Source organism: Typopeltis vanoorti, chromosome 2, assembly GCF_054136105.1.
Source record: "Typopeltis vanoorti isolate ZY-2024b chromosome 2, IOZ_Tvanoo_1.0, whole genome shotgun sequence".
In the NCBI taxonomy this organism is placed as follows: Eukaryota; Metazoa; Arthropoda; class Arachnida; order Uropygi; family Thelyphonidae; genus Typopeltis; species Typopeltis vanoorti.
In genome coordinates this window covers 88,006,820-88,033,165 of record NC_143550.1, presented here as the reverse complement: position 1 = coordinate 88,033,165, position 26,346 = coordinate 88,006,820, and the positions used below count along the sequence as shown (strand labels likewise).

The 26,346-nt window shown below is 36.2% G+C and overlaps 1 protein-coding gene across 1 annotated transcript in view; it reads left to right on the top strand.

Annotated features, from left to right (window-relative positions):
• Positions 1-26,346, top strand: part of LOC150109232 (protein SET-like) — a 104,206-nt gene that overhangs the window by 63,153 nt on the left and 14,707 nt on the right. Inside the window, exon 4 of the mRNA XM_090412296.1 lies at positions 10,061-10,155. Within this exon, the coding sequence (XP_090268422.1) occupies positions 10,061-10,155 (95 nt within the window). The remainder of the gene's footprint in view (positions 1-10,060; positions 10,156-26,346) is intronic.

Below are 26,346 nucleotides of genomic sequence, written 5' to 3'. Positions count from 1 at the left end.
ACAAATCTTATACAGGCTGTAAATTCTCAGGGAGTGCATATTGTATGGAAGAAGTTTTTAAACTGGGGATGGGGGGGGGTAATCCAATTAGTTGGGTTATATTTCAGCTTAAAATCAGTAGCATTCCCTTTATCACCTCTAGTAATTGCAATATCCTGATTTTCTTTTAAAGGTTCATAGCTGCTGCAGTTTTGCTCAGGTACTGGTTATTGTTTTAGTATTGTTTAATTTTACCAGTTATTTGGGAGAAACTTGATACTTATCTCAGAATGTTATATAAATTCCAATTTATTAACTGTCCTAGGTACCACAGCAAAGTTTAGGCCTTTACTAAGTAGTAAGAGTTCGTCATTGTTCAAGGTGTAGCTCAAAAAGTTTATCACATGACTGTTCATTGAAGACGGTTGTCCATGTTATCAGTGGCTTGTGGTTTACTGTTCTCAGTCATTCAATGATGAGAAATTGCTTAAATTCATCTGTCGGCTATTTCAGTCTAAGAAATTTGGTAAAGATAATTTGCTAAGAAAATTATAATAATATATATCATATAGCTTTAATGTAGTTTTTTTTCACTAGAAGTCAGTCCAGTAGAAAAAAGTTGATCAGATAAGTGTCATTTTGGCTATTTGAATTATTATGTAGCTTGTCTGTGTGTATATGTGTGTATACTCCAGATGATCTTAATATGAAGGTTGAAACATCAAGAAATTAATTATTCTTAATGCAGTAGTTGTCTCCATAATTGTATCAAAATGAATAGTTGACTCTCATTATAGCAAAGACTCATAACAGATTACTAAAAAGTCCCAGCTAAGCTCCTTAGGCACAGCACTATGCCAATGGACATTCACTGTAACTGACCATTTCTGGAAAAGCCATTAGGCAGCAACTTAATATGAGAAAGTGATTGGGCTTTAACTGTGAGAGAGAAGTCATCTATCTGTCAGGCTCCTTATGTGCATGTTGCATTTTTAGGGAAGTTTTCTGTAAGGATGATTTTAGCATATCCAGCATTTGGATAGTGTTATCACGTTGTACAAGCAAAGAAATCTGATCCTGTCTGAGTATTATTAAAAGTAAAGGAGAGTAAGTGACATATTTACTAGAGAATTCACAGAAAAATTATGCATGAAGTTGAAGGTGAGGTGAGAGAACAGAGAGGCCATCCTTAAAATATATGACCTCTTTGTTCTTGTACCTTCCCCCCCCCCTCCATTTGGATGGCTTATTTTTCTCCTATCAGGAAGAACAAAGAGGCCATTCCTGAAACAGTGTAATCTATATGAACCTTACTTAAACTTTGAGTTTTTAAAGATTGATTCTGTGAAGGTTTGTTATAATAATAATTTCTACTGCTGATTTTCTTGAGAGCCAAAATAGAAGTTTTGGATCAGAACTTCTAGTTTTGCTCTATTTTATAGGAATTCTTACCTTTGGCTTAAAGAAATGGTATAGAGCTCTGTGGTAAAGATTGTGTGATTTGAATGATTATCTCTGTGTCGTCGTTGCAAAAATCTCATTTTATCTGAGAAGTGGTGTCTTATGGTTTCTAATGTTTAAGGAAGGGTTGTGTTTCAGTGGTAGTATATGATTGTGTGAAAGGTGGAGACATGAATGGACAAAAGATGCACCCATGGCTGTTGGGAGGGAACCAGATGGTTTTGACTACCTTTGGGCAGGAGACAAGTTTGCAGCATTTGGCCCTTTCAGATTTGGATTTAGATTTGTTGGCCTTTCTGCAGTTAGGCTGAGTGCAGTGCAGTAGTTTTGAACTGCCTTGGCACACTTGTTGAAAAATGCCAGGCTTGGAGGCTGATCAGATATGTTGCATAGAATAGAGGTTGAAGGTCTTCATTCCAAAGTAAGAATTATTTCTGCTGTTCTGTTTGGGCATGTGTTTGGATTTGGAGAACAGAAAGAATAGTTAGTCCTGCCATGGAAAGAAGGAAGAGTGAATATCATGAAGGTCACCCTATTTGTCATCCTTGTAATGCCAAGAGACACAAGAAATGCCTAGGTAAAGGTTTTTCCATAGTGAAGTCTGAATTACCAAGAGGAGAAATAGCATCAGCTGTGTCTTGTTAAGGTATGGTTCACTATCTTTTGGAAGGAGAAGTCTTATGCAAACAGGATGGTGAAGGTTATCTTTGTATTCTGGTGGATATGTGAGCTATATGTGTTGGGTTGTTGCTAATGGCAAATGCCTTCCCATTAGAATTAGAGAAGGGAAGTCAGTTTGCATTATGGTTGTTAGTACATCCAAGGATGAAAGATCATTATCATTGTAACATGAACACTCCCCATGGAGTTTGAAGACTCATCTTGTGAGAGACTCATGCAATATCCATTGTACCTCTCCTTGAACTGATACAACAGACTAGCAACCCATTCTACTTATTCACTACTCTCTCTCAAGTGTCCTAACCCGTACATAATCACACCCAGATGGCAACTTTGTGCTGTTTATCTTCTCTCATCAGACAGCACTTGCATCTGCTTTCAAACAAGATTTGTCTGGCATTATAAGAATGCCAATTAGGATGACCTCTATACACAATTTTTTTCTTGTTTGACTATTGCTTTCACTCAAGCAATAGGCACTGTTTCCGTCACTGAAGTCTCACTAGTATGGAAACATATATTCCTCATTCCACACTAAATTAATGTCTTCTAAAACTTGATCCCCAAGAAGGTGCTACAAGGCTGGACAAAAAAAAAAGAACTGAGCATGCTGCAGCTGATTATCATCAAGAACTCCATCTTTCTTTGGTGAATTGAATTATTTCACCTTCTGTTTACACAAAAGCCTTAAACAGCTGCAAGAAAACCATCAGAAATTGATTTTGAAATAGCTGATGGCAGGAAATCATCATGCCCAAATGACAGTTATGCCCTTTGTGTCTCTTATCGAGGCAGTTGGCCATAACACGTTTGTCCAGCCTAATTAGCATATAATAGATGAGCGACTAGTGTGTCAAAAAAAAAAAGGCAAATAATTGCTTTATTCTTTCTAATGTGAAGTGGATTTTAGAGTGTTGGTTGTTAAGGTGTGGTTCACTATCTTGGGAGGACCTGTATCAAGGAAGAGGAAGGTCGCAAAGAACTGGGACATTTAATTTTTAACCTCTATGTCAATGAAATTGTCATTGCGTTGCGGGGAGATAGTTATTTGCAAATGATATGAAGCTTGGGAGGGTCATTAGTAATGGTGCTGATGTTTTGACACTCCAAGAAGATCTGAATATGCTGAATAGGTGAGCAAATGAATCATTTGAATGCAACTAAATGTAACATCTTGAATGGGAGGCTGCACATACTTTATTGATGGATCTCTAGTAAAGGAAGTGGATGAGGTAAGAGCTCTTGGGATTGTCAGTAAAAATTTGAAATTCTGGGTACATATTGAAAAGGTGATGAAGTTAACCCAGAGGACTACTACAATACTAAAATGGACTTTGAGCAGTAGAGATAAAAGAGTAGCAATTCCATTTCATAAAACCCTATGAAATTGGTCCACATACTGTGCACAGATATGGTCACCTAGGGTTACCATATGTCCGTACCGTACTTCAGTAAAATAAATGGAATGTCTGTGTGTTTTGTATAAAATGTAACAGGATAAACTCTATTCTCTAGCATATCCTGGAGTGTATAAAGTTTCCTGTGACTTATCCTACTGTGGACACGCAGGATCTGTTAACATCCACCTTGGAAAACATAAAAAATATACTTTGTACCATTATTATTATTATGGCAAATCAGGTCTTACAGACCATGCTTTGGACACCCTTCACACAATATTGATCTGAGAATTTGACTGTAATGAATATGACCATGTTGCCACCTATTGTTGAGAGTGATCATAAACTCTTGACCTGGGAAGTGGCTAAAGGTGTGGAATTTTCGATTAAGACAGGGTATATGTGGAGTTACCGTGCTGGCAAGTATGACAAGCTTAGGAGATTGCTTGGTTCAGTGCCAAGGCATGTAAAACTGCAAGGGCTGGATGTCAATAGAGCATGGGAAGTGGTCAAGGAGCATTTACAGGAGGTTATGGCTGATTGTATACCTAGGGTCCGAATAATAAAACAAGTAGGGAATTAAATGGATGAATAACACCATTAAGCTTGAGCTGCAAAAAAAGAAACATCTGTGGAGGGAATTTAAAGAGAAAGGTGACCTGCAGGCACACGAACAGTATAAAGCGCAGGCCAGAAGGGTAACGAGTGTGGTAAGAAAAGCAAAAGCGGATTATGAAAGGAAACTAGCTGTGCAAGCTAAAGAGAATCCCAAACAGTTCTTTAAATATGTTACAAGCAAAAAAAAAAAAAAATGTACACAGCAGAATGATTTTAAGGAATGACGATGGTAAGGAGGTCATTGAATCAGTCGATATAGTGGAATTACTGAGTGAGCACTTTGCAAGAGTATATCATCCAGGTGGTGACACTGAAAGAATGAAGGAACCATTAGTTTATACGGGAATTGTGATGAATGAAGTGGAGGCGAATAGTCTATTACAGAACCTTAATGTGAATACATCTGTGGGATTGGATGGTATACCGGCACGGGTCTTACGTGAAGCAGCTAAAGAATTATCAGTGCCCTTGACCATGTTGTTTCATCTGAGTCTCGGGTCTGGTTTAGTCCTGAAGGTGTGGAAAGAGGAGAAAATAGTTCCACTGCATAAAGGAGGATCCAAGACTACTGTTGCAAATTACCGACCGATCAGCATATCGGGAGTCGTTGTCAAGGTCTTGGAGAAAGTAGTCAAGGGAAAAATACAGGAATGTGTTGATGAAAAAGAGATACTGTACGTGGGGACAGCATGGCTTTGTGATGGGTAGATCATGCCTCAGTAACTTGCTCAAGTTTTATAACACAGTGACGGCTGAACTGGATAAGGCTAATGGGTTTACAGTGATACTGCTGGACCTGGCTAAGGCCTTTGACAGGATACCAGATGGAATTCTAATCCGTAAACTGCAACATATGGGAATGGATATAGGGTTAGTGAGATGGATAGGTGGGTGGTTGATGGAGAGATATCAGAGAGTAGTTTATTCAGGAGTAGAATCCAAAAGACGGCCGTGACTAGTGGTGTGCCGCAGGGTTCTTTTCTTGGACCACTGTTGTTTAATTTGTTCATTAACGATATAGGGAAGGATCTAAGAGGAACGGTTCATTTGTTTGCTGATGATGTAAAGTTGGGTAGAGCAATAGTGAATGCAGAAGATGTCAAAATCTTGCAGGATGATTTGGATAGATTGGAGTTCTGGGCTGAGGAGAATGGATGTCAATTTAATGTGACAAAATGTATGGTTATGCTTTCTTTTAGGCTTGCACGGTGATCTGAATGCATTTTTGGAAATTATGGAAACAACTACCGTGTTTGAATAAAAACTTTAGTTTACTATTACTAAAATTTTTACAATTTGACGTTTCGACCTTTATGTCAAGGTCATCTTCTGGAGCGTACAAATATACACAGGAAACAAGCTATACTACAATCATACTGGTTCGTTAAAGACACTGACTGTTTTTTATTCAAACACGGTAGTTGTCTCTATAATTTCCAAAAATGTATGGTTATGCATTTTGGGGTGAAAAGATTAGCAGCAGTATACCGCATTAGTGGAACTGTACTCCAGGAGATTGATGAGGCCTGGGATTTGGGAGTGTTGGTGGATAGGGAGTTGAAGTTTAGTGGGCACATTGCAAAAGTGGCTAAATCAGCTCATCAACTCACTTGGTTGTTTAAAAATACTTTGATGAGCAGAGGCAAGCAAGTTATTGTTCCTCTGTACCGAGCCTTGATAAAACCACATCTCGACTACTGTGCCCAGATTTGGTCACCTTGTTTCTTTTTGATGGAGAGGATCCAGAGGTGAGTGACCAAGGTGTATAAACTGTAACTTATTTTGCTCTGAAGGTGCTGGTTTGAAATCCGCAAAATATAAGTTAATAAACATCCTTTTATAATTTGGTTTGTCTTGGTGTAGAAATATCCTTAAACTAAGTTAAGAATGATTTTTTTTCCCAGAAAAGCCAGTCTTAATAGCCATAATAGCTTCACATTATTAACAACATCAAAAGAGGTAAAAATACATTTTATTCGCCTCACTAACATTTTGCTGGTTTTCTACCCAGCATCTTCAGAATATAATTATAACTTTGACAAGCATACAGCACCGAACTAAATAAATATTGAAAACAATTCAAATTGTAACTGAAACTGAACTAATGTCCTTACATGGCAGCTTATGTACTCATGGTTATCCTGTGCATAGTGTGCACTATGTAAGGACATCAGTTTAGTGCTGTCTGCTTGTCAAGGTTATTGTGCTCTGAAGATGCTGGGTAGAAAACTTCCAGAATATTAGTAAGTTTAATAAAATGTTTCCTCTTATGTGTCATTTATATAATGAAGCCGTTCAATTTATACACTTGCCTAGATGATTTTCATAAATATCTCCCAACCATTCCAATCATCTAGCACTCCAATCCTCTTTGAGTATTTCATGAGTAAGTGATTGCAACAATTTCTAAATTAAACACCAAAAAGTCCCTGGATCCAGGTGGCATTACTCTAATTGTTCTGACAAGTTGACTCCCGTTATGTCACTTTTTTAATGCTCTCTCATTACACAGGTATCTACCCTGTATGTTGGAAATTAGCCATTCATAACCCATTCCTAAGAAGGGTGAATAAATCCTTACCATCAAACTAGTGCCCAATATTGCTCGTGTCAGTCCTATCAAAAATAATGTAATAAACCATCAACATCCAACTCCTATTTGTTAACTTGAAGGTACTCAGCTTAATAAACGACTGTCAATATGGATTCTGCTAATACTGATTAACAGATCTGCTCGCCTATATCATATGCTTCTGGATAAATACCATGGAAACGTTTGGCAAACCCCAAGTAGTTACATCTGATATCTCCAAGTATGACAAAAGAGTATTAAGTAAGCTCCCATCATTTGGTCCATGCCATGACTTCTGCAACTGAATTGTCTGTTTTCTCTCTGAGTGAATTTTGCTCATGATGGCGAACATTTCCTTATCTTCTAATTGTACAATTAATGCTGGGATTCTGCATTCAGTCCTCTCTCTCTCTCCTACCTTTCTTTTATATATCAGTGACCTTCTTCAGTTGATCACTAATTCAATACACAGTTTTTCCAAAGACATTCTTCCTTCCTTCCTTCTCTCTTGATAAACCTTGCACTACACAAACTACCACAACCTGCAGAGCAGCAACCCTAAATTCTGAATTGGCAAGATGTCACACCAACATTTCCACCAAATTTTGTCTTCTCCATGTGGGATGCCTATTCATGGTGGAGATGCCTCCCAAATGATGATATCAGCCTTTTCATTCTTCTTGTTTTCTTTGTGTTTCTTCCCATATTCTTTGCTCTACTTCTTCTGAGTCTTACTTAGTAAAAAAACAAATTATGTACAAAAAATAAATTTAAAAAAATTCTCTTCATCACTGTTTATTATTACCTCGAGTACTGTTGTAATCTTTGTTTTGGCACAGTATGGCCTTTGCTGTCCTTGCACCAATAAATCCTCAACTAACCAACCAACCAAATTTATGTATTAGTTAGGCATTTATTTCTGTTTCCATTCAGAGAGAAAATCTCCAGTTTTTCTTCTATTCTCATGCAGTATAAACAAAGTATACTGTGCAGGGGTAGCTGCAAGTTGAAAAAGATGCTAGTTGAACATTCTATGGCCACATGTTATACATAATACTCTGCACTCTTAGCATATAAATAATATCTCATGGTTAACTATGAAAGACATAATTATTAGTAAGGACTTGCAAAGTATGTAGAATGCTCCGTAAAAGTAGTTAAGCAAAGAAAAGTAATTTTCTACCACCTTGAATAGTAACAGCTGAAGTTGTTTTGAAAGATGTTAAAAAATATATGTAAACTTATCTTCCCAGAGAAAAATATCCTTCGCTACACAATCACGCTTTTTTAGTAGTACATATATTTGTGAACAACTATTTTCAAGAATGAAGCATACAAAGAGTAAAGTTAGATCAAAAATTTCTGACGAGAACCTTTAGAGCTCACTATGAATTGCAACCACTTCCATTGAACCAGACATCGGTGCATTGGTTTCACTTAAAAGAAAAGGCCACATCTCGCTCGTTTTGTGTTTATGCTGCCTTTTTTTTTTTTTTTTTTTTTTTTTTTTTTTTGTCATAATAAAAAAAATTTTAAAAATAAAGGAAGTTTTGTTACTTATATACATTAACTATGTTATATATTTTATATGTGGCCCAGGCAAGCCAAAAGGTTGGAAACCCATGGTATAGACCGGTGGTTCTTTACTTGGGTGGTAGGTGGTAGTGCCCCTTGGGGCACTGTTAATGCTGAGGGAGGGTGGTAAACGTTACAATACTACTAATATAATAAAAGCAAAAAATTCCATATTTAATCTCTCATCCCTATTTATATTGTATATCTTGGCAATACTGTTCAAATTTATTTGCTACTTATTTTTTTCGAATTCTTAAGTTAAGAATAAGTAATTGGGCTATTTTTAGCAGAATCCACTACTTTTATAAGCTTTATTTGCTATTTTTCCTAATGCCTATCTGACAGCCCTGGTTTGCAATTTACATCTAGCCCATGGTATCGTGTGGCGTACTTCGTTGATGTTGTGTAGCATTGTAGTCCATTAAAATGAGTGAAAAAAGTCTCATCAATATTCATGCAAATATTTAAAATATGGAGTATTTCATCTATCAATAGTGAGCAGTTACCAATGTGCTTATGAAAAACTTTCTCAAAAGAAGGAATGAAGCCTTCAAGAATGATTGAGCATTAAGTATCCAAATAAAGCAAAAAAAAAAAAAAAAAAGAATGAAGTTTTAGATATGGTGATTGACCCAGGTAAAAGTAATATGATATCGTCAATTCCTCTCAGCAATAGTTCAGTATCAACAAGAATTGACGAAATGGCAAAGGACGTTGAAAAAAAAACTTTGTGGTGATTTAAAAACCGCAGAATTTTCTTTGCAACTCGATGAGACAACTTTATGTGACAATGAAGCTTTGTTACGTGCCTACATGCATTATATAAATACTAGTGAAGAAATTTCTATGTGCTGAACAACTGAAAATTGACATAAAAGGTTCTACAATTTTAAGTTTTTTAAAGACTTTTTTTTTTTTTAATGCTAAAAACATTCCTCTTGTTTTTAAAACATGCCTATTTGTTTGGAAAATTATTGACAATTTGCCAAACAAATTGTCAATATATTACCTGTATTAAAATATAGCTTGTGTTTTTGTTAGTTATTTATGTTTTCTGAGCAGATTTTCAAGGGGTAAACAGTACATCTTACTTTTTTGTTAATTCACATTTTTAACAATTAAATTGTGATTATGAAAGAGGGTTTTTGTTTTTTGTTTTTTTTCCACATTAATTGCTGTATACGATGTCCAGCGTTCTTCTTTATCTGTCTGTGTGAAAGTTAACTCAGCACTCTAGCTATATTGATTTTATTGAACTTTGGTGTTTGCAATCCTGAGAAAAATTTGTCAAAGTTCCAATTTTTGTTTAAAATTGTAAGGCAAAATGTGTCGATTATATATTGCATTAACTCTATTCTGACAATGGATGGAGTTTAATAACATTTGTGATTAGGATGTCAAGAGATGGGTGCAAGATTGAACTTGATTGTTCATCCGGTTCGGTTTTATGACTTTATTTTTATTGGCAGAATTATTTCAACTGATACTATTGATTTTGTACTGGCTGTATTTGAAAAATTAAAACAACAACTATTTTCTGTTACTTAGAGCACTTGTTGAACAGTTCGACTTAGGTAGAATTATGCTATTCATCATATGTATTTCACTTTCTGATATTTAAATTTGTCTGTTTTTTTATGTGGGAGGAAAAGTGTCATATACTTCAGTTTCAAATCATAAGGAATTTTACATTTCAGTATTGCATAAACTTCAAATTTCTTTATATTTGCATTAATAAATATTTTATTATCATATTATTATTTTATCGGTGCAGGTAATAAAGGATGACATGTGGCCAAATCCTCTACAGTATTTTCTTGTACCAGATATTGAAGTAGAAAATGGTTTGGAAGGAGATGACGATGATAGGTAATTATTGTTGTTTTCATGCATATATGATGTTGATGTTATAGAAATAGCATATAGAAATTAGTACAGTTCCTTCTCTCATCATCTTTGTTTACTGCTTATGTTCAGGTTTCATTTTCAACTATTAAATGTACGTATTTTAAGTTATAATTGAGCTTTGTTTCAACACCTTTCTCTTTTACATTGTTGGAATTTGACTCTGAATATCTAGTCATCCCTGCCTTCTAAAAATACACAACTAGATATTTCTTTTTAATTATTTTTTAATCTAAATTAAAATCTTATATTAGATGTTATATAGCCTTTGGCTAATTAGGGGAAGTAGCTCCATCAGTAAGCTAAATTATTTTGAGATATAAGAATAGCATTAATTTTCAGAGAAAAACTTAAACTGCATGTGCCTCAACAAATGTTTGATACATTTCTAAGGTGAATAATGGTTAACATAGGTAAAAAAAAAAGGAGATTCGTTGCCTGTAATATTTCTTGTTATAAGTACATCAGAGAGCATATAAAGGAAAACACTAGTAATTTCCAGTCCAAAAAAAAAAAAGTTATAGCTTTCATTTACTATTCCAGTCAGTTCTGTATGAGGAAGAGAATTCTGTATTTCTTGAACATGTACTCAAGTAAATACACATTGCTTTAATTATCTATAAAATATATTTTATTGTAATGTATATTGTATTGAAATATTGATAATATGAAAGTTATTTAGAATTGATTTGACCCCATAGCAGAGTTATTCTGAAATGATATTGCTTGGAGGAAGATTTTAGACACAAGAAAATATTAAAGTTCATCATCATCATCATCAAATTCCTGCCATGTACCCTCAAGGGGTGTACAGGATATGACAGTACTACATGAAAAAATTACATCATTACTAACTTCCTATCTACAATTTTCCACCAAATCAGTCTGTTACTTGTCAAGACTCCAACATTATCAGATCTTATATTTCTATCGTCTAAGGCACTTTGTACCGTATCAATCCAACTATATCTTGGTCTTCCTCTGAGTCGTTTTCCTGCCAACCTGGCAGAAAACACTTGTTTTGCTAATCTTTTCTCTCCCATTCTATTTAAGTGACCATACCACCTGAGATTAGCTCTGCTAATGCATTCCTGGATGCTGACAATGTCAAGTTCTTTCCTAATATCCTCATTTTTAATATGATATTGCCATTGATGCCATCTGTTCACGCCTCTAATCTTTCTCAGGACTCTCATATCTGCGGTCTCTAGTCTTTGGTCAAGTGTTTCACTTCTGACCCAGCTCTCAGATCCATAAGTTAAAACTGGTTTGAACACTGTCTTGTATACAGCTAATTTAGTGTTCCGACTAATTTCTCTCTTATTCCATATGAATTTATTCAATTGACTTCCTACTATACCAGCTTTATTGATTCTGTTGTCTATTTCAATATTTAATTTACCATCTTCACTAAAAATCGTGCCTAAGTAGGTGAAATGTTTTACTTGTTCCACAGATCTCCATTCACAATGCAGTTGACATTTTCAATGATTCTGCCTAATTTCATTGTCTTTGTCTTTTTATTGCTGACTTTCATACCATATCTGTTACAACAGCTATTCAATTTAGTCAAAGAATCTTGCAGACTTGTAGCGGATTTATTGATAAGTATAACATCGTCCGCATAAAGCAAAGAGCTGACATTAACATCTCCAATTTTGATATCATGTTTAATACCACTTTCCTTCATAATGTGATCCATATAGATAATGAATAACAGAAGGGATAATGTACATCCTTCTCTCACACCAGATTTAACATTAAACCATCTTCCTGTACTTCCTTCAATTCTAACTGCTGACTTACAACTCAAATAAAGACTAAGTATTGCTTGATATAATGCCCCATTGACACCATATAACTGCAGCGTATTGAATAGCTTCTCTCTTGGCACCTTGTTTCTCACATTCAGTTTTATTTCCCTTTTTATATATGGGTACTATGAGAGCTCTACTCCAATCATCGGGAATTCGTCCCTCTGTCCAGGCTTTCTGAACTATGCAGTGCAGCCACTGTAAGACTCTTATACCACCATACTTCAGCATTTCTGGTCGAATATCATCTAATGCTGCCTTTCCACATTTCAAGCCTTTGATGGCTTTTTCTACTTCAAGTATGGATATGTATTCCTGACTGCATGCCTGGTCAGTGTTTTTTTTATCACTGTGCTGTCATCACTGCTTGTTTCATTTAGCAGTTTTTCAAAGTAATTACTCCATACTTCAAGGATATCTTTTTCTCCTGTTTTCATGTCACCTTTATCATCTCTAACTCCTTTTACAGCACTCTTTCCTCCATTCCTAAGCTTCAACAACCGCCAGAATAATTTGCCACCTTCTTGATATTTATTTTCTATATTCTTGCCAAAGTCCTCCTATGACTTTTGTTTAGCTAATTTTACACACTGTTTAGCTTTCTTACATTTGTTTCTGTATTCTGTAAGAGTAAAGCTGACTTATTTGCCAGGAACTTTTGATATGCTTTCTTCTTTACCTTCACTGTTTCTTTAACTTCCTGTGTCCACCAGGGAGTTCTGATTTTTTTTATCCTTGCACACAACCTCACCACATGCCTCTCTGACAGAATCAATCAATGTTTTCTTCAGAGTTTGCCACTAAATCTCCAAGGTTTGATTCCTGTTCCCAAACTCTTTCATTTTCTTTTCAATAATCTTTCTGTATTTTAGTCTACAGTTAACATCTGAGATCTGCTCAAATTTTATTCGCTTTAAAGTTAAAAAAATTATAATGCTTGGTTTAAAGTTAAGTTATTTACTTCTCTCAGAAGACACATGTTGAAATGTTATTTGCCAGCATATGACTGGACAGTTGGTGTGATGTCATGCAGTGTATGGTAACTTAGTGAAGGAATGCTAACAAATAACAGCTTGGAATAGAGTAGAAAATTTGATTGTTCAGATGGATCCAGACTTTCCATAAATATTAAGGAATAAGCAGAATCTGTATGCAGATATACATCGACTGCTCTTATTAGAGCTGTATTGATATTTTCAGAGGATTTATTTGGTTAATCAAGAAAAGCAAAACAACTCTTCTGTTTTCCGTCATTAGTGAATGGAAATAGAACTATTTTAATATATTCCTTGCAGCCAGTTCAAATATGAGAGGCTTTTTTTAATATTCTGTATTAGGCATTCTATGTTACAGCTGCCGCTTTCTACTAGCACCCACTCTTCCTAGCTACGATTTATTCTAGACTTTAGTCTGCTAATTTAGTTTTGTGTTGCTTATGTGTTTGTTACAATTTATGTTATACCTCTTTCGTATGGTGCTCTGGTTGAGACTTTATTTTAAAGTTTCTTATAATAGCATTTGGTAGACAGAGTTGACTGTATCACAAATTGGCATGATATATCTGTGTGTGTGTTTTATCAATCGCCACATGACAGGTTGCAGGTCCTGTAAAACATCATTGCTGCCAAGTGTCAGCAAGAGAAAAAAAGGAACTTGTTGGGCTGTTGCAAAGAACAGAACTGCATGGAATGAAAGAAGGATGAAAAGCTGGCTTGATAAATTTGAAGCTGAACAGTATGTAGTCAGCAAACAGTAACTTGTGTTTTTTCATGCATTGTAAAGGAATGATGATAGTCACTTTACTATAAGCATTCATGAAAATACCTGTTAAAAAAGCATGAAAAACAGACAATCCTTGAGAGAAAAAGTCACAAGAGGTCACCTATTTATTGAATTGTCCTCTTCTGAATGCTATTGTGCATTTTTAAGGGAAAGTTTGATGCACCACCCTAAATGCAAGATAGTGTCAGAAGTTGTACAGTTGAGAAGTAATATCCTTAAAGGAAGAGATCAGTAGGTATTTTTTGGAGACTGGAAGGTAGTGAATATGGTTGTGCTAAGATAGATTGGCAGGGTACCTTAGCATAGTAAGCATGATCTGATCTTCACTGGAGATCTAGATCTTATCAAAAGGAAGCAAAACAAAATCTTTCTTATGAGAAGTAAGACAAGACTATTATTTTGGTAGCATTGAAGTTCACTAGGTTGTCCTTATCACTGGAGGATGTTGAAAATTGCTGTTTAAAGTGTCATATACCAGCTGCTGCTGCTGTGACACATGGGTCTTGCACATTAGCCAGGAGCTACTTGACCATGTGTTATCCTTCCATAATCAGATGGGAAGGTACCACTTTTTTTTATGGGAGAAAATCTCAAATGTAATGTTAACTTATTTCAACTCACAAAAAAAAAAAAATATATATATATATATATATATATATTAACTATTACATGAAGTACAGTTAGTTCTCAACTTTTGATGGGATTCCATTCTGACACTTTTGTTGGAATCTCTGCCTGAACTTTGGCTTCAATCCTATTTAGAAATGATCTTCATCTCACTTCTCATAAGAAGTGAGGTGAAGGATTTCTAGAGCTATAGAACTATAGTTTAATCTCTCATGCAAGCAAGATTTTATTAAAGATCATTTTTAAATAGGATTGAAGCCAAAGTTCAGGTAGGGATACTAGTGATAAGATTCTTTGCTTTAGATGGATTATAGATAAGTATTTAGACTCCCTATGATAATGTGTTTCAGTGACCTAAAGCTTTTGACCATGTTCAGCATGTGAAACTGTGGGACGTAATGAAAATAATGTTCCTCATTACACTATCAGGTGTACTGAGGAACAACTTGTACAGTAAGCAAGAAGCATAGTAAAAATCAGGTGTTGGATTAACTGATTGTCTTCAGGTTGAAAAGGGAGTTAAAAAGGTAATGATGCCTACTTTCTCTTCACCTGCTTGGTATCTATGCTGATGATATCATGTGTGAAGTACTGGATGAGCTAACAGGAATTAGGATAGATGGCCGACTGATTAGTAATCTGAGGTACGCTGATGATACAGTACTCCTTTGTAACAACAAGTAAGAACTAGGATGAATCCTTGACAAAGTTAATAAGATCAGTAAGAACAGGGGACTTCAACTCGATCCTAGCAAGACAAGGAAGCTCCTGAGAAATGTGTACCTTAACAGAGAAAGAATTGAAGTCAGCAAGTTCGAATACCTGGAATCCATTATTAAGGCAAATAATTTCTGTTCAGAAGACAACTAGGAATGGCCAAAACAACAGAGACTAGTCTAAAACACTGGAAAGATTGATCTATCTTCACAAGAACAAAGTTGAGAATTCTGGATGCAATTGCTTTTCCAACAGTGAGTATTGGAACCTAAATAAGTGTGATGGGAAAGACGTGTATTCCAAATGGGTCATCCCATTTGGTAATATACAAAAGAACCAGGAGTGACAGTGGCTTGGAAAGAACATTTGATAGAAAGAGCATAGGCATCGTGGTTGATATGATTTGTGTTTGGAAAGAGGGGTTTTTTAATGAAGGGCCAGGATGTTTGGAGGGTGGAGTGATTATCTGATTTGAGTTAAATCGGTAGTAACTGCAAATCCTTTGCTCAACAGAAATGGAGAAGGAATTTTAACAGACTTATCAGAATTCTGAGATCAGTAGTCAGCAAATGAATACAACAGTGTGTGTCAAGAATTTTGAGATAGGGGTAAGTCATTCACTGATAAGAGAATTTTATTGTGATGGTGTTAATAAAGCATTTGGGTAGTAATTTTCAGAACTAGTAATCTTCCAGGGTTTGAAATATATATTTATTTGTGTCAGTAACTAAAGTGTATTTTTAAATATGATATCTGGAATATTGTTTTATAACCAGCTTCACTGCTTTGGTTGAAGTAAACACTTGCTTTTAAGTTCTTTTAATGGTGTTCAGTATCACATTGCTGTCTCTGCTTTGTTTTAGAAAGGCTAAAACAAATGACTTAGCTAAGAAATTAGATGCTACATTAAAGGAGTTGGTAGATCATATCCCTCTCCTTCATAAAAAAAAAAAAAAGGGAAAAAAAAGAAAAAAAATTAAAAACATCACACTCAACAATGAAGATTTATTAGTCAGCTTTGACATAACTGCCTGCTTCATGAATGTCCTGATCAGTTACACGATTCTTCACCTACAGAACAAATTTCCACCCAATATCACAGCCCTCTCTGCCCACATACTTTGCTCCAGGTATTTCCTGTGGCAAAATAATTTCTACTTGCAAAAAGAAGGTACAGCCCATGAGTTCACCCCCTTTTCTCCCTTATAGATAACTTTTACGTGGAAGACTTTGAGCATTGAGCTCTATGTTCAGTAAGCCTAACCAAAGTTTGACTCAGATATGTTGATGATATATTTATAATACCATTTGTCCCTGCGATTGCCAAACATCAGCTACATTTCTTAAGCTACTTGAACAAACAAGACAAATATAACCAATTTACCATCAAGTGTGAAAACTGACTTCCTGTTCTAGTCATGCTCATCACATCTTCCTCAGGCTTCCTTTCCTTCATTATTTTTCATAAACTTACATGCATGTGCATACACAAACATTCATATCACCATCCAACTCAAAAACTAGAGGTTATCAGCATCCTGAAACATAAAGCTCTACCAGTTTGCTTCGATGAGCAGGCACTGAAGAATGAATATGAAATTATCAGCCAAACCTTTATAATGAATGACTAGACATAAAAACAGTTTACAAGATCCTCTAAAGTGATGCCATGAAAGGTAAAAAATATTACCTTTCGTGCATTAGGGGAATAACAGAAAGAATAGATAGTATGCTGCATAAATACAATACTAAGACACCATTTAAACCTCTGCCAAAATTAAAAAAAAGAAACAGGATGCACAGTTCCATTAAGAAGCGACAAACATTCGTTCACTATGATGAAACAGGCCTGTCCAAGTGTGTACTCCAGACTTGTCACAGAATTAATTGGACCCCAAGTCCTTATACTATTCCAAAACCTGGTTTGAAAGAAAATTCAAGAAACCTTCTGAGGCACTGATTGGTTATCCTAATCTCAACAAGAACAATGGATTACCAGTTTCAAGAACGTAGAAGACCCATATAGCATCCAGAAAAACATGACTGCAAAACCCTAACACAAGAAAACCTGAAAATTACAGGACTGCAGAGGTGAATTTGATGTAGTTCCACTTTAATTTATATTTATTTTATTTTATTTTTTTTTATCCTTTCTATATTATTATACTAGATTTTTTTTTTTTTTTGGTGAGATCTTTCTGAGCAATGAATACAAAATGTTATATTCAGGCAATAACAATCAAGGAAAAGAAGGAGTAGCCATAGTATTCAACACAAAATACGAGGCTAATCTTCTTGAATGGCAGTCAGTCTCAAGTAGAGTAATGTGGGGAACTGGACAATGAGACTTATTTGTGCCTATGGTCCCACAGAAGGTTCTACTAAGGTAGAAGTGGAGGAATTTTTTGAGGCTTTAGAAAAAGCAACTGACACAATGAAAAAGGAAAAGTTGGTCCTTGTTGGGGATCTAAATAGTAGAGTAGGAAATGATTGTGAGACATACAAAAATATTTTGGGAAAATTTGGAGAAAAGAGCAAAGCTAATAATAATGGCAAATATCTGTTGGATTTCTGCTCAGGACATGGACTGGTTATTACTAACACCATGTTCCAACATAAAAATGTGCACAAATTCACATGGAGAGAAGAGGCTAGGAATAAGAAAAGTCTCATTGACTATGTTATTGTTGATAGTGATGTTTTCTCCCTGGTGCAGGACACCAGAGTGTACAGAGGATTTGAAATTGGAAATGATCACTATTTAGTCTTGAGCAGGATAAAACTGAGAAAAAGAATAACATGTAAGAAAGTTTTAAAGCGAATAAAAGTTGAGCAGCTCTCAGATGTAAACTGTAGACTAAAATACAGAAATATTATTGAAAAGAAAATGAAAGAGTTTGAGAACAGGAATCAAACCTTGGAGATTCAGTGGCAAACTCTGAAGGAAACATTGATTGATTCTGCCAGAGAGGCATGTGGTGAGGTTGTGTGCAAAGATAAAAAAATCAGAACTCCCTGGTGGACACAGGAAGTTAAAGAGGCAGTGAAGGAAAAGAAGAAAGCATATCAAAAGTTTCTGGCAAATAAGTCAGCTTTTACTCTTACAGAATACAGAGACAAATGTAAGAAAGCTAAACAGTGTGTAAAACTAGCTAAACAAAAGTCATGGGAGGACTTTGGCAAGAATATAGAAAATAAATATCAAGAAGGTGGCAAAATATTCTGGAGGTTGTTGAAGAAGCTTAGGAATGGAGGAAAGAGTGCTGTAAAAGGAATTAGAGATGATAAAGGTGAAATGAAAACAGGAGAAAAAGATATCCTTGAAGTATGAAGTAATTACTTTGAAAAACTGCTAAATGAAACAAGCAGTGATGACAGCACAGTGATAAAAAACACTGACCAGGCATGCAGTCAGGAATACATATCCATACTTGAAGTAGAAAAAGCCATCAAAGGCTTGAAATGTGGAAAGGCAGCAGGAGTAGATGATATTCGACCAGAAATGCTGAAGTATGGTGGTATAAGAGTCTTACAGTGGCTGCACTGCATAGTTCAGAAAGCCTGGACAGAGGGACGAATTCCCGATGATTGGAGTAGAGCTCTCATAGTACCCATATATAAAAAGGGAAATAAAACTGAATGTGAGAATTACAGAGGTATTTCCCTACTGAGAGTTCCTGGCAAGATCTATGCAAGTATACTTGAGAAATGGTTGAGAAGAATTGTGGAAGAAAAGCTTGGTGAAGAACAAGCTGGATTCAGGCCAAATAGAGGCTGTCAGGATCAGATCTTCACTTTACGACAAATAGTCGAGAAAGCATGGGAATATAACAAAGATCTGTATTTAAGTTTTGTCGATTTGGAAAAGGCATATGACAAGGTGCCAAGAGAGAAGCTATTCAATACGCTGCAGTTATATGGTGTCAATGGGGCATTATATCAAGCAATACTTAGTCTTTATTTGAGTTGTAAGTCAGCAGTTAGAATTGAAGGAAGTACAGGAAGATGGTTTACTGTTAATTCTGGTGTGAGACAAGGATGTACATTATCCCCTCTGTTATTCATTATCTATATGGATCACATTATGAAGGAATGTGGTATTAAACCTGATATCAAAATTGGAGATGTTAATGTCAGCTCTTTGCTTTATGCGGATGATGTTATACTTCTAAATAAATCCGCTACAAGTCTGCAAGATTCTCTGACTAAATTGAATAGCTGTTGTAATAGATATGGTATGAAGGTCAGCAATAAAAAGACAAAAACAATGAAAATGGGTAGAATTGTTGAAAATGTTAACTGTGTTATGAAGGAGGAACCTGTGGAACAAGTAAAACATTTCAGCTACTTAGGCACAATTTTTACTGAAGATGGTAAATTAAATATAGAAATAGACTACAGAATCAGCAAAGCTGGTATCGTGGGAAGTCAATTGAATAAATTCATATGGAATAAGAAAGAAATTAGTCGGAACACTAAATTAGCTGTATACAAGACTGTGTTCAAACCAATTTTAACTTATGGATCTGAGAGCTGGGTCAGAAGTAAAACACTTGACCAAAGACTAGAGACCGCAGATATGAGAGTCCTGAGAAAGATTAGAGGTGTGAACAGATGGCATCAATGGCAATATCATATTAAAAATGAGGATATTAGGAAAGAACTTGACATTGTCAGCATCCAGGAATGCATTAGCAGAGCTAATCTCAGATGGTATGGTCACTTAAATAGAATGGGAGAGGAAAGATTAGCAAAACAAGTGTTCTCTGCCAAATTGGCAGGAAAGTGACCCAGAGGAAGACCAAGATATAGGTGGATTGATACAGTACAAAGTGCCTTAGACGATAGAAATATAAGATCTGATAATGTTGGAGTCTTGACAAGTAACAGACTGATTTGGAGGAAAATTGTAGATAGGAAGTTAGTAATGATGTAATTTTTTCATGTAGTACTGTCATATCCTGTACACCCCTTGAGGGTACATGGCAGGAATTTGATGATGATTTTTTTTTTTTTTTTTTTTTTTTTTTTTTACACTGGAGGTTAGGCTGATGTAAACAGTAGAACCTATAGAACAAAGCATTTGTACTTTAGCATACTTATTTCTAGTGTCATGTAGCTTGTGTGGTGTTCATATACATCCTCTGTCCAAAAAAGAAACAGAACTTTTGATAGAAAATAAAACAGGCCAACTATAATTATTCAAATAATTTATTTTAATCAATATACTCTCCCTCAGCTTCGATACTACTGCGTTAGGTACAGTCAATTAATTTGTTAAATGAGTGGTTACTGCCACTTGAACGTTTTCAATAATGGTGTCGTATCGCTTTCTTTTCATCAGCAAATGAAGACGGGGAAAGAGAAAGAAGTCACAGGGTGCTAAATCAGGTGAATATGGCAAGTGATAGAACACACAAACTTGGTTTTTGCTCAAAAACTGTCTCACAATGTTCGAACGCTGAGATGGTGCATTATCGTGCAAAAGTGACCAGCTGCCTGCATCACGATGTTCATGCTACACAACGAATTCTCACTATCATTCGCTTCAAAACTTCTAGATAAATCTCACCATTGACCATTTGGCCAGACAAAACGAATTCTTTTGGATAATGCCCTTGGAATCGTAGAAACAAATCAGCATTGTCTTTACTTTTGACTTCTCCAAGTGACTTATTCGGATGCGCCCCCTCTTCTGGTGGTCTCCACTCAGCACTCTGGTGCTTTGTTTCAGGCTCATACTCAAAACAGCACGTTTCGTTACCAGTAATGATCATTTCAAGGAAGTTTGAATCCTTATGAGTGGTTTTAATGAGGTCCTTGCAGTGTTCGATTGATGCATTTTTTGGTCTTCTGTCAACTTGTGGGGAACAAATCGCGAATTCAGTTTATGTAGGCTGTTAAATTGTGATTGATAAAATTCCTAAGAGAATTTCTTTCATAATTTAACATGTAAAGACCCTATAATAGAAAATTTGCTTGCATCTAAGAGTGTAAATTACATATATGTGAACAAAATTGGATATAATAAACAAAAGGATAATAATTGTGAAAATGCATAAGAAAGAAGTGTTATTCCATTATGTAGAAAGATTACTTAAGCTAGTTAAATATTGGCTGTAAAATTCTATAAAAAAAGAACGTTAAAGTATGATTAAAGTAGTATACCATTCCTAGGAATTAGATAGACAAAGCTTGGATGAATGACTCACAATTTTTAACAATAATTGTAGCGTAATCCAAGGCCAAGAGCACAGGATTAAAGGAAGTTGCTGCAAGCATATCGTGTGCGCTTGGCACATGATAAGTAGGCAGAAAAGATGAAATCCTCTACCGAGAGATGTCGTGTTGAGTGCTATCGATGAGTCGGCAGGGGGGGGGGGGAGATTATGGAAGGTGTCAATATGGTGCGGAGATATAAAAGAGTTTGGGGACACCCCCCACACACAAGGCTTTTTTCCTAGTGGTTTTGGTTTTGATGTGTGGACTTCACGAGTGGAGGGATGCTTTGAGAGTGTGAGGGGAAATCTCTGCCCTGATGCCCGGTAGACGCTTCATATCCACGGGAAAAGTTATGCGTCACATGGTCTGAGGTGAATGACATTACTCCAGAAGAAAAGGATAGTCTGTGAAGAGGCCTCAGAATCTAGGTAAAAGGGCAACACATGCGAAAGAGTGACTTTGCCCCAAGAATCCTATTGAAAAGAAGGCATAACCGACTGAAACGAATGGGCCAGCATATAATCGAGGAATTCTAGGTACGAACCCCAGCACAAAGAAATCAATTTGAGGGTCAAAGGACAAGCACGGGAGATAACTATAATACGGTATCGTGAAATTTTATTGTTAAATAGTGTAAACGAATGATATGTGAATCAAGAATCTAGGAACTTAACAAAGATAAAACTTAGGATTGTAGCAAATTATAAGTTGTGAAAGTAGACAAGTGTAACTTAAAGAGCGATAACCTTAGGATGTGTGAATACAAGGTGATAATGTATGTTTACTAGGTTTTAATTAAGAGAGATATGAGGATCTTATGTGTGAAGTAATATAGAACAGCTCTATGTTAATCCTATGTGAGTTGAGAATTTACTGTTCGTATTTGATAATTATGATAGCACATAAATTTGTAGTCTAGAAATGATCTTTCCCAGACGTCCATGAACTGTATATATGTTAGAATGTTAAATAAATCTTTTGCTTACTCTGATTCAGTTGTTTGTTAGTATTATCCGATGCACCACTTGCTAAATATGCAAACCTAAGCTGGAGATTTGAGTAGTGTGTCTAGGGTCACGATTGCATGGTTGTTAGTCACTGAGGTATAGCTGGGTGTTCACTCCTTGTTTAAGATTTTTTTTCTTTAAACTAATTGTCCTAAGTGGTGCAACAACAACAAAAAAAAGTCTTAGGATTTTATGAGAAGAAGAATCCTCAGAAGCTTTGTTACATTAGGATTTTGGCTCTACCCCAGGGCAATTCCCTTTGTACTTAGATAGTACCAAGGGGCGAATAAACGTAAAGACCATAGATATCAAAGTTATTAAGAAAAGGTGACACAACATAAATGGCCCAGCCGGTAGGATGTAGTTTTGCTTAAATAAATTTTGATTAGAGACTAACCACGGCATGTTGGGTTCGGATTCTAAACAGCAACTGAAAGGCAAAGATTGAATTAGAATACTTTTGAATTTTCTTAGTGTGCTTTACTGTTAACTTAGATGCAAGCATGTCAAACCCATCTAGTAGTTCAATAATGGAAGACAATGAGTTTTTTTGATGCATCACCCCCCAACAAGTGTTCTCGGGCGAGGATTCGGATGATGTCATGCATTCTTTCAGCTACATAGAAGAACTAAGAAAGGCTGGAGGGTGGACTGATTTTCAGTTACTGGTCTTGCTCCGTAGTAAGCTGCTAGGGAAGGCCTAAACCTTCCTATACTCCTCTCCCATTCTAAAAGAGACCCTCGAGTATTCAAAGTTTAAACGGTCCTAATTTCTCAGTTCTCTAAATTCCAGTAGTGCATTCAGGACAGGGAGAGTGTGTCTGATTTTCAGAACAGATTTTAAGGTGAAAAGGGGAAATGAAAGAGTCTTCTGCTGAGACAGACATCAGATGTATTGTAAGACAGGAAATAGAAATTCTCCAGAAGCCTGTCATGGAGCATTTAGATGAGGTGATGAAGCAACTGGGAACAATGTCTATAAAGACTCCAGAGCCTAGTAGTAATAAAACTGAGGAAACCACAAGGTTAATTCGCGAGGAGGTTGGGCGACTACAGAGGCCTCTTCTCGATCGAATAGACTCAGTAATGCAAAGGCTATTAGAAATCACCTCCATCAAATCACAGAGCTAATGATCAAAGCGATGGAAGAGAGCCTCCCAGGTGTTATAATTGCGACAGAATTGGGCACTTTGCTCGCAATTGTTTCAGTGGCAGGAGACGCCTTAATAGAGGTCATAATGAAGAGCTTAGGTCTCGCACGTACGCTAATAGGATGTGGAGGAAAGGGCAAAGAATAAGAGGGCAGTCTTATGAAATGATGGTGAAGACCAGTGTGCATGGAGAACATTGCAATGCCTTACTTGACACTGGAGCCCAAACCTCCATCATTTCTGAAGACTGTTTTAAAATATTAGAACCCTATATTAAGGACAAGATTACTTACCTCAAACGATCCGTGAGAATATTTGGGTGTACAGCCTCCGCATCTCACACATCTAAATCCGTGAATGTGTACCGACCTGAATTCAGAATGTGTGTTTGGCACACATTCTGAATGTCAGGATCTTCTCTCCCACACAAAACTGATTCTGGGTAATGATTTTTTGATAAGGTACAACTTTAAGTGTGATTATGTGAGGAAAGAAGTATATCTCCTAGGAAGAAGGCAAATTATTAAAAAGGGGTTTGAACCAAAATTGCATGAGAAGGGAAGAAACTCACCTGGAATCAGATCTTATAAAGGGAGCCTTGAAAACTAAGTTAATAAATCCATAGGTGAGCTAGCAGGTGATGAAGGAGCACACGTTGTCAGGAGACAAGCCCTCATGTAAACCATTGTGTCCATTGTAGTAGGAACATCACAGGGAAATTCTGTTGGCAATGGAAGCTTAGACATAGATGAGATTCAACCTGATGTCTCACAAGTAAATTACATTAGAATTAAGAAAGGGAAAAGGAGGAAATCAAGAAGACTAAGTCTCCATCGTGACAAAGAAATTGGCAAGACCTGATGCTTCCAATTCACAAGGTATTTCTTTGGCAAACAGAACACCTTTGAAAGGGGAAGTTACAAGAAACAGGTTAGTTGAAGGGAAGGAATCCAAGGAGGCAGATTATGCTATTGGTAAACTAAGTGAAGATGCAAACAACCACAGGGGCACACGGTGCTTCTACAATCAAAGAAATCCACAGTATGAGGAATGGATAAGGTGCAGGAAATCCTTGACAAGGACCCTCCCCCCTCGGGAATGAAGGAGGATACACAAAGAAAAGGAAAATTTTTAATGGGGGAGGGAACCTTTGTTAAATTGTGATTGATAAAATTCCTAAGAGAATTTATTCTTTCATAATTTAGCATGTAAAGAACCTATAATAGAAAATTTGCTTGCATCTAAGAGTGTAAACTACATATATGTGAATAAAATTGGATATAATAAACAAAAGGATAATAATTGTGAACATGCATAAGAAAGAAGTGTTATTCCATTATGTAGAAAGATTACTTAAGCTAGTTAAATATTGGTGGTAAAATTCTATAGAAAAAGAATGTTCAAGTATGATCAAAGCAGTATACCATTCCTAGGAATTAGATAGACAAAGCTTAGATGAATGACTCACAATTTTTAATGATAATTGTAGCGTAATCTAAGGCCAAGAGTACAGGATTAAAGGAAGTTGCTGCAAGCATATTGTGTGCACACAGAACATGATAAGTAGGCAGAAAAGAAGAAATCCTCTACTGAGAGATATCGCGTTGAGCACTATCAGTGAGTCGGGGGGGGGGATTACGGAAGGTGCCGATAGGGTGCAGAGATATAAAAAAAGTTAGGAACCCCCATGATGCTTTTTTCCTGGTGGTTTTGGTGTGTGGAGTTTGCGAGTGGAGGGACGGTTCGAAAGCGTGAGGGGAAATCTCTGCCCTGATGCCCGGCAGACAGAAACAGTAGACGCCGCGTATCCACGGGAAAAGTTATGCGTCACATGGTCCGAGGTGAATGACATTACTCCAGAAGAAAAGGATAGTCTGCAAAGTTGCTTCAGAATCTAGGTAAAAGGGCAACACATGCGAAAGAGTGACTTTGCTCCAAGAATCCTATTGAAAAGAAGGCATAACTGAATGAAACGATGGACCAGCATATAATTGAGGAATTCCAGGTACGAATCCCAGCACAAAGAAATCAATTTTAGGGTCAAAGGACGAGTAAAAAGAGAGATATTGAGGATCTTATGTGTGAAGTAATATAGAACAGCTCTTTTGTTAATCCTATGTGAGTTATGAGAATTTACTGTTCGTATTTGATAATTATGATAGCACATAAATTTGTAGTCTAGAAATGATCTTTCCCAGACGTCCATGAACTGTATACATGTTAGAATGTTAAATAAATCTTTTGCTTACTCTGATTCAGTTGTTTTTTAGTATTATCCGATGCACCACTTGCTAAATATGCGAACCTAAGTGGGAGATTTGAGTAGTGTGTCTACAGTCACGATTGCACGGTTGTTAGTCACTGGGGTATAGCTGGGTGTTCACTTCTCGTTTAAGTTTTTTTTCTTTAAACTAATTGTCGTAAGTGACGCAGCGACAACAAAAAAATGTCATAGGATTTTATGAGAAGAAGAATCCTCAGAAGCTTTGTTACATTAGGATTTTGGCTCTACTCCAGGGCAATTCCCTTTGTACTTAGATAGTACCACGTGACACCAAGGGGCGAATAAATGCAAAGAGCATAGATATCAGAGTTATTAAGAAAAGGTGACACAACAAGACCCAAACTCTCGGTCAGAATGTTGTGCACAGTTGATTTTGGAATCCCCAATTCATCTTCAATCTCATGGACGATTTCGGGTTTTCTTTGATGAAATCATGCACTTTTTGGATGTTAACTTCACTCTGTCTAGTTTTTGGAAGACCAGGCATTTCGTCTTCCTCAAGCATCTCACGACCACTTCGAAATTGCTTAAACCACTCGTAATCTTGAGTA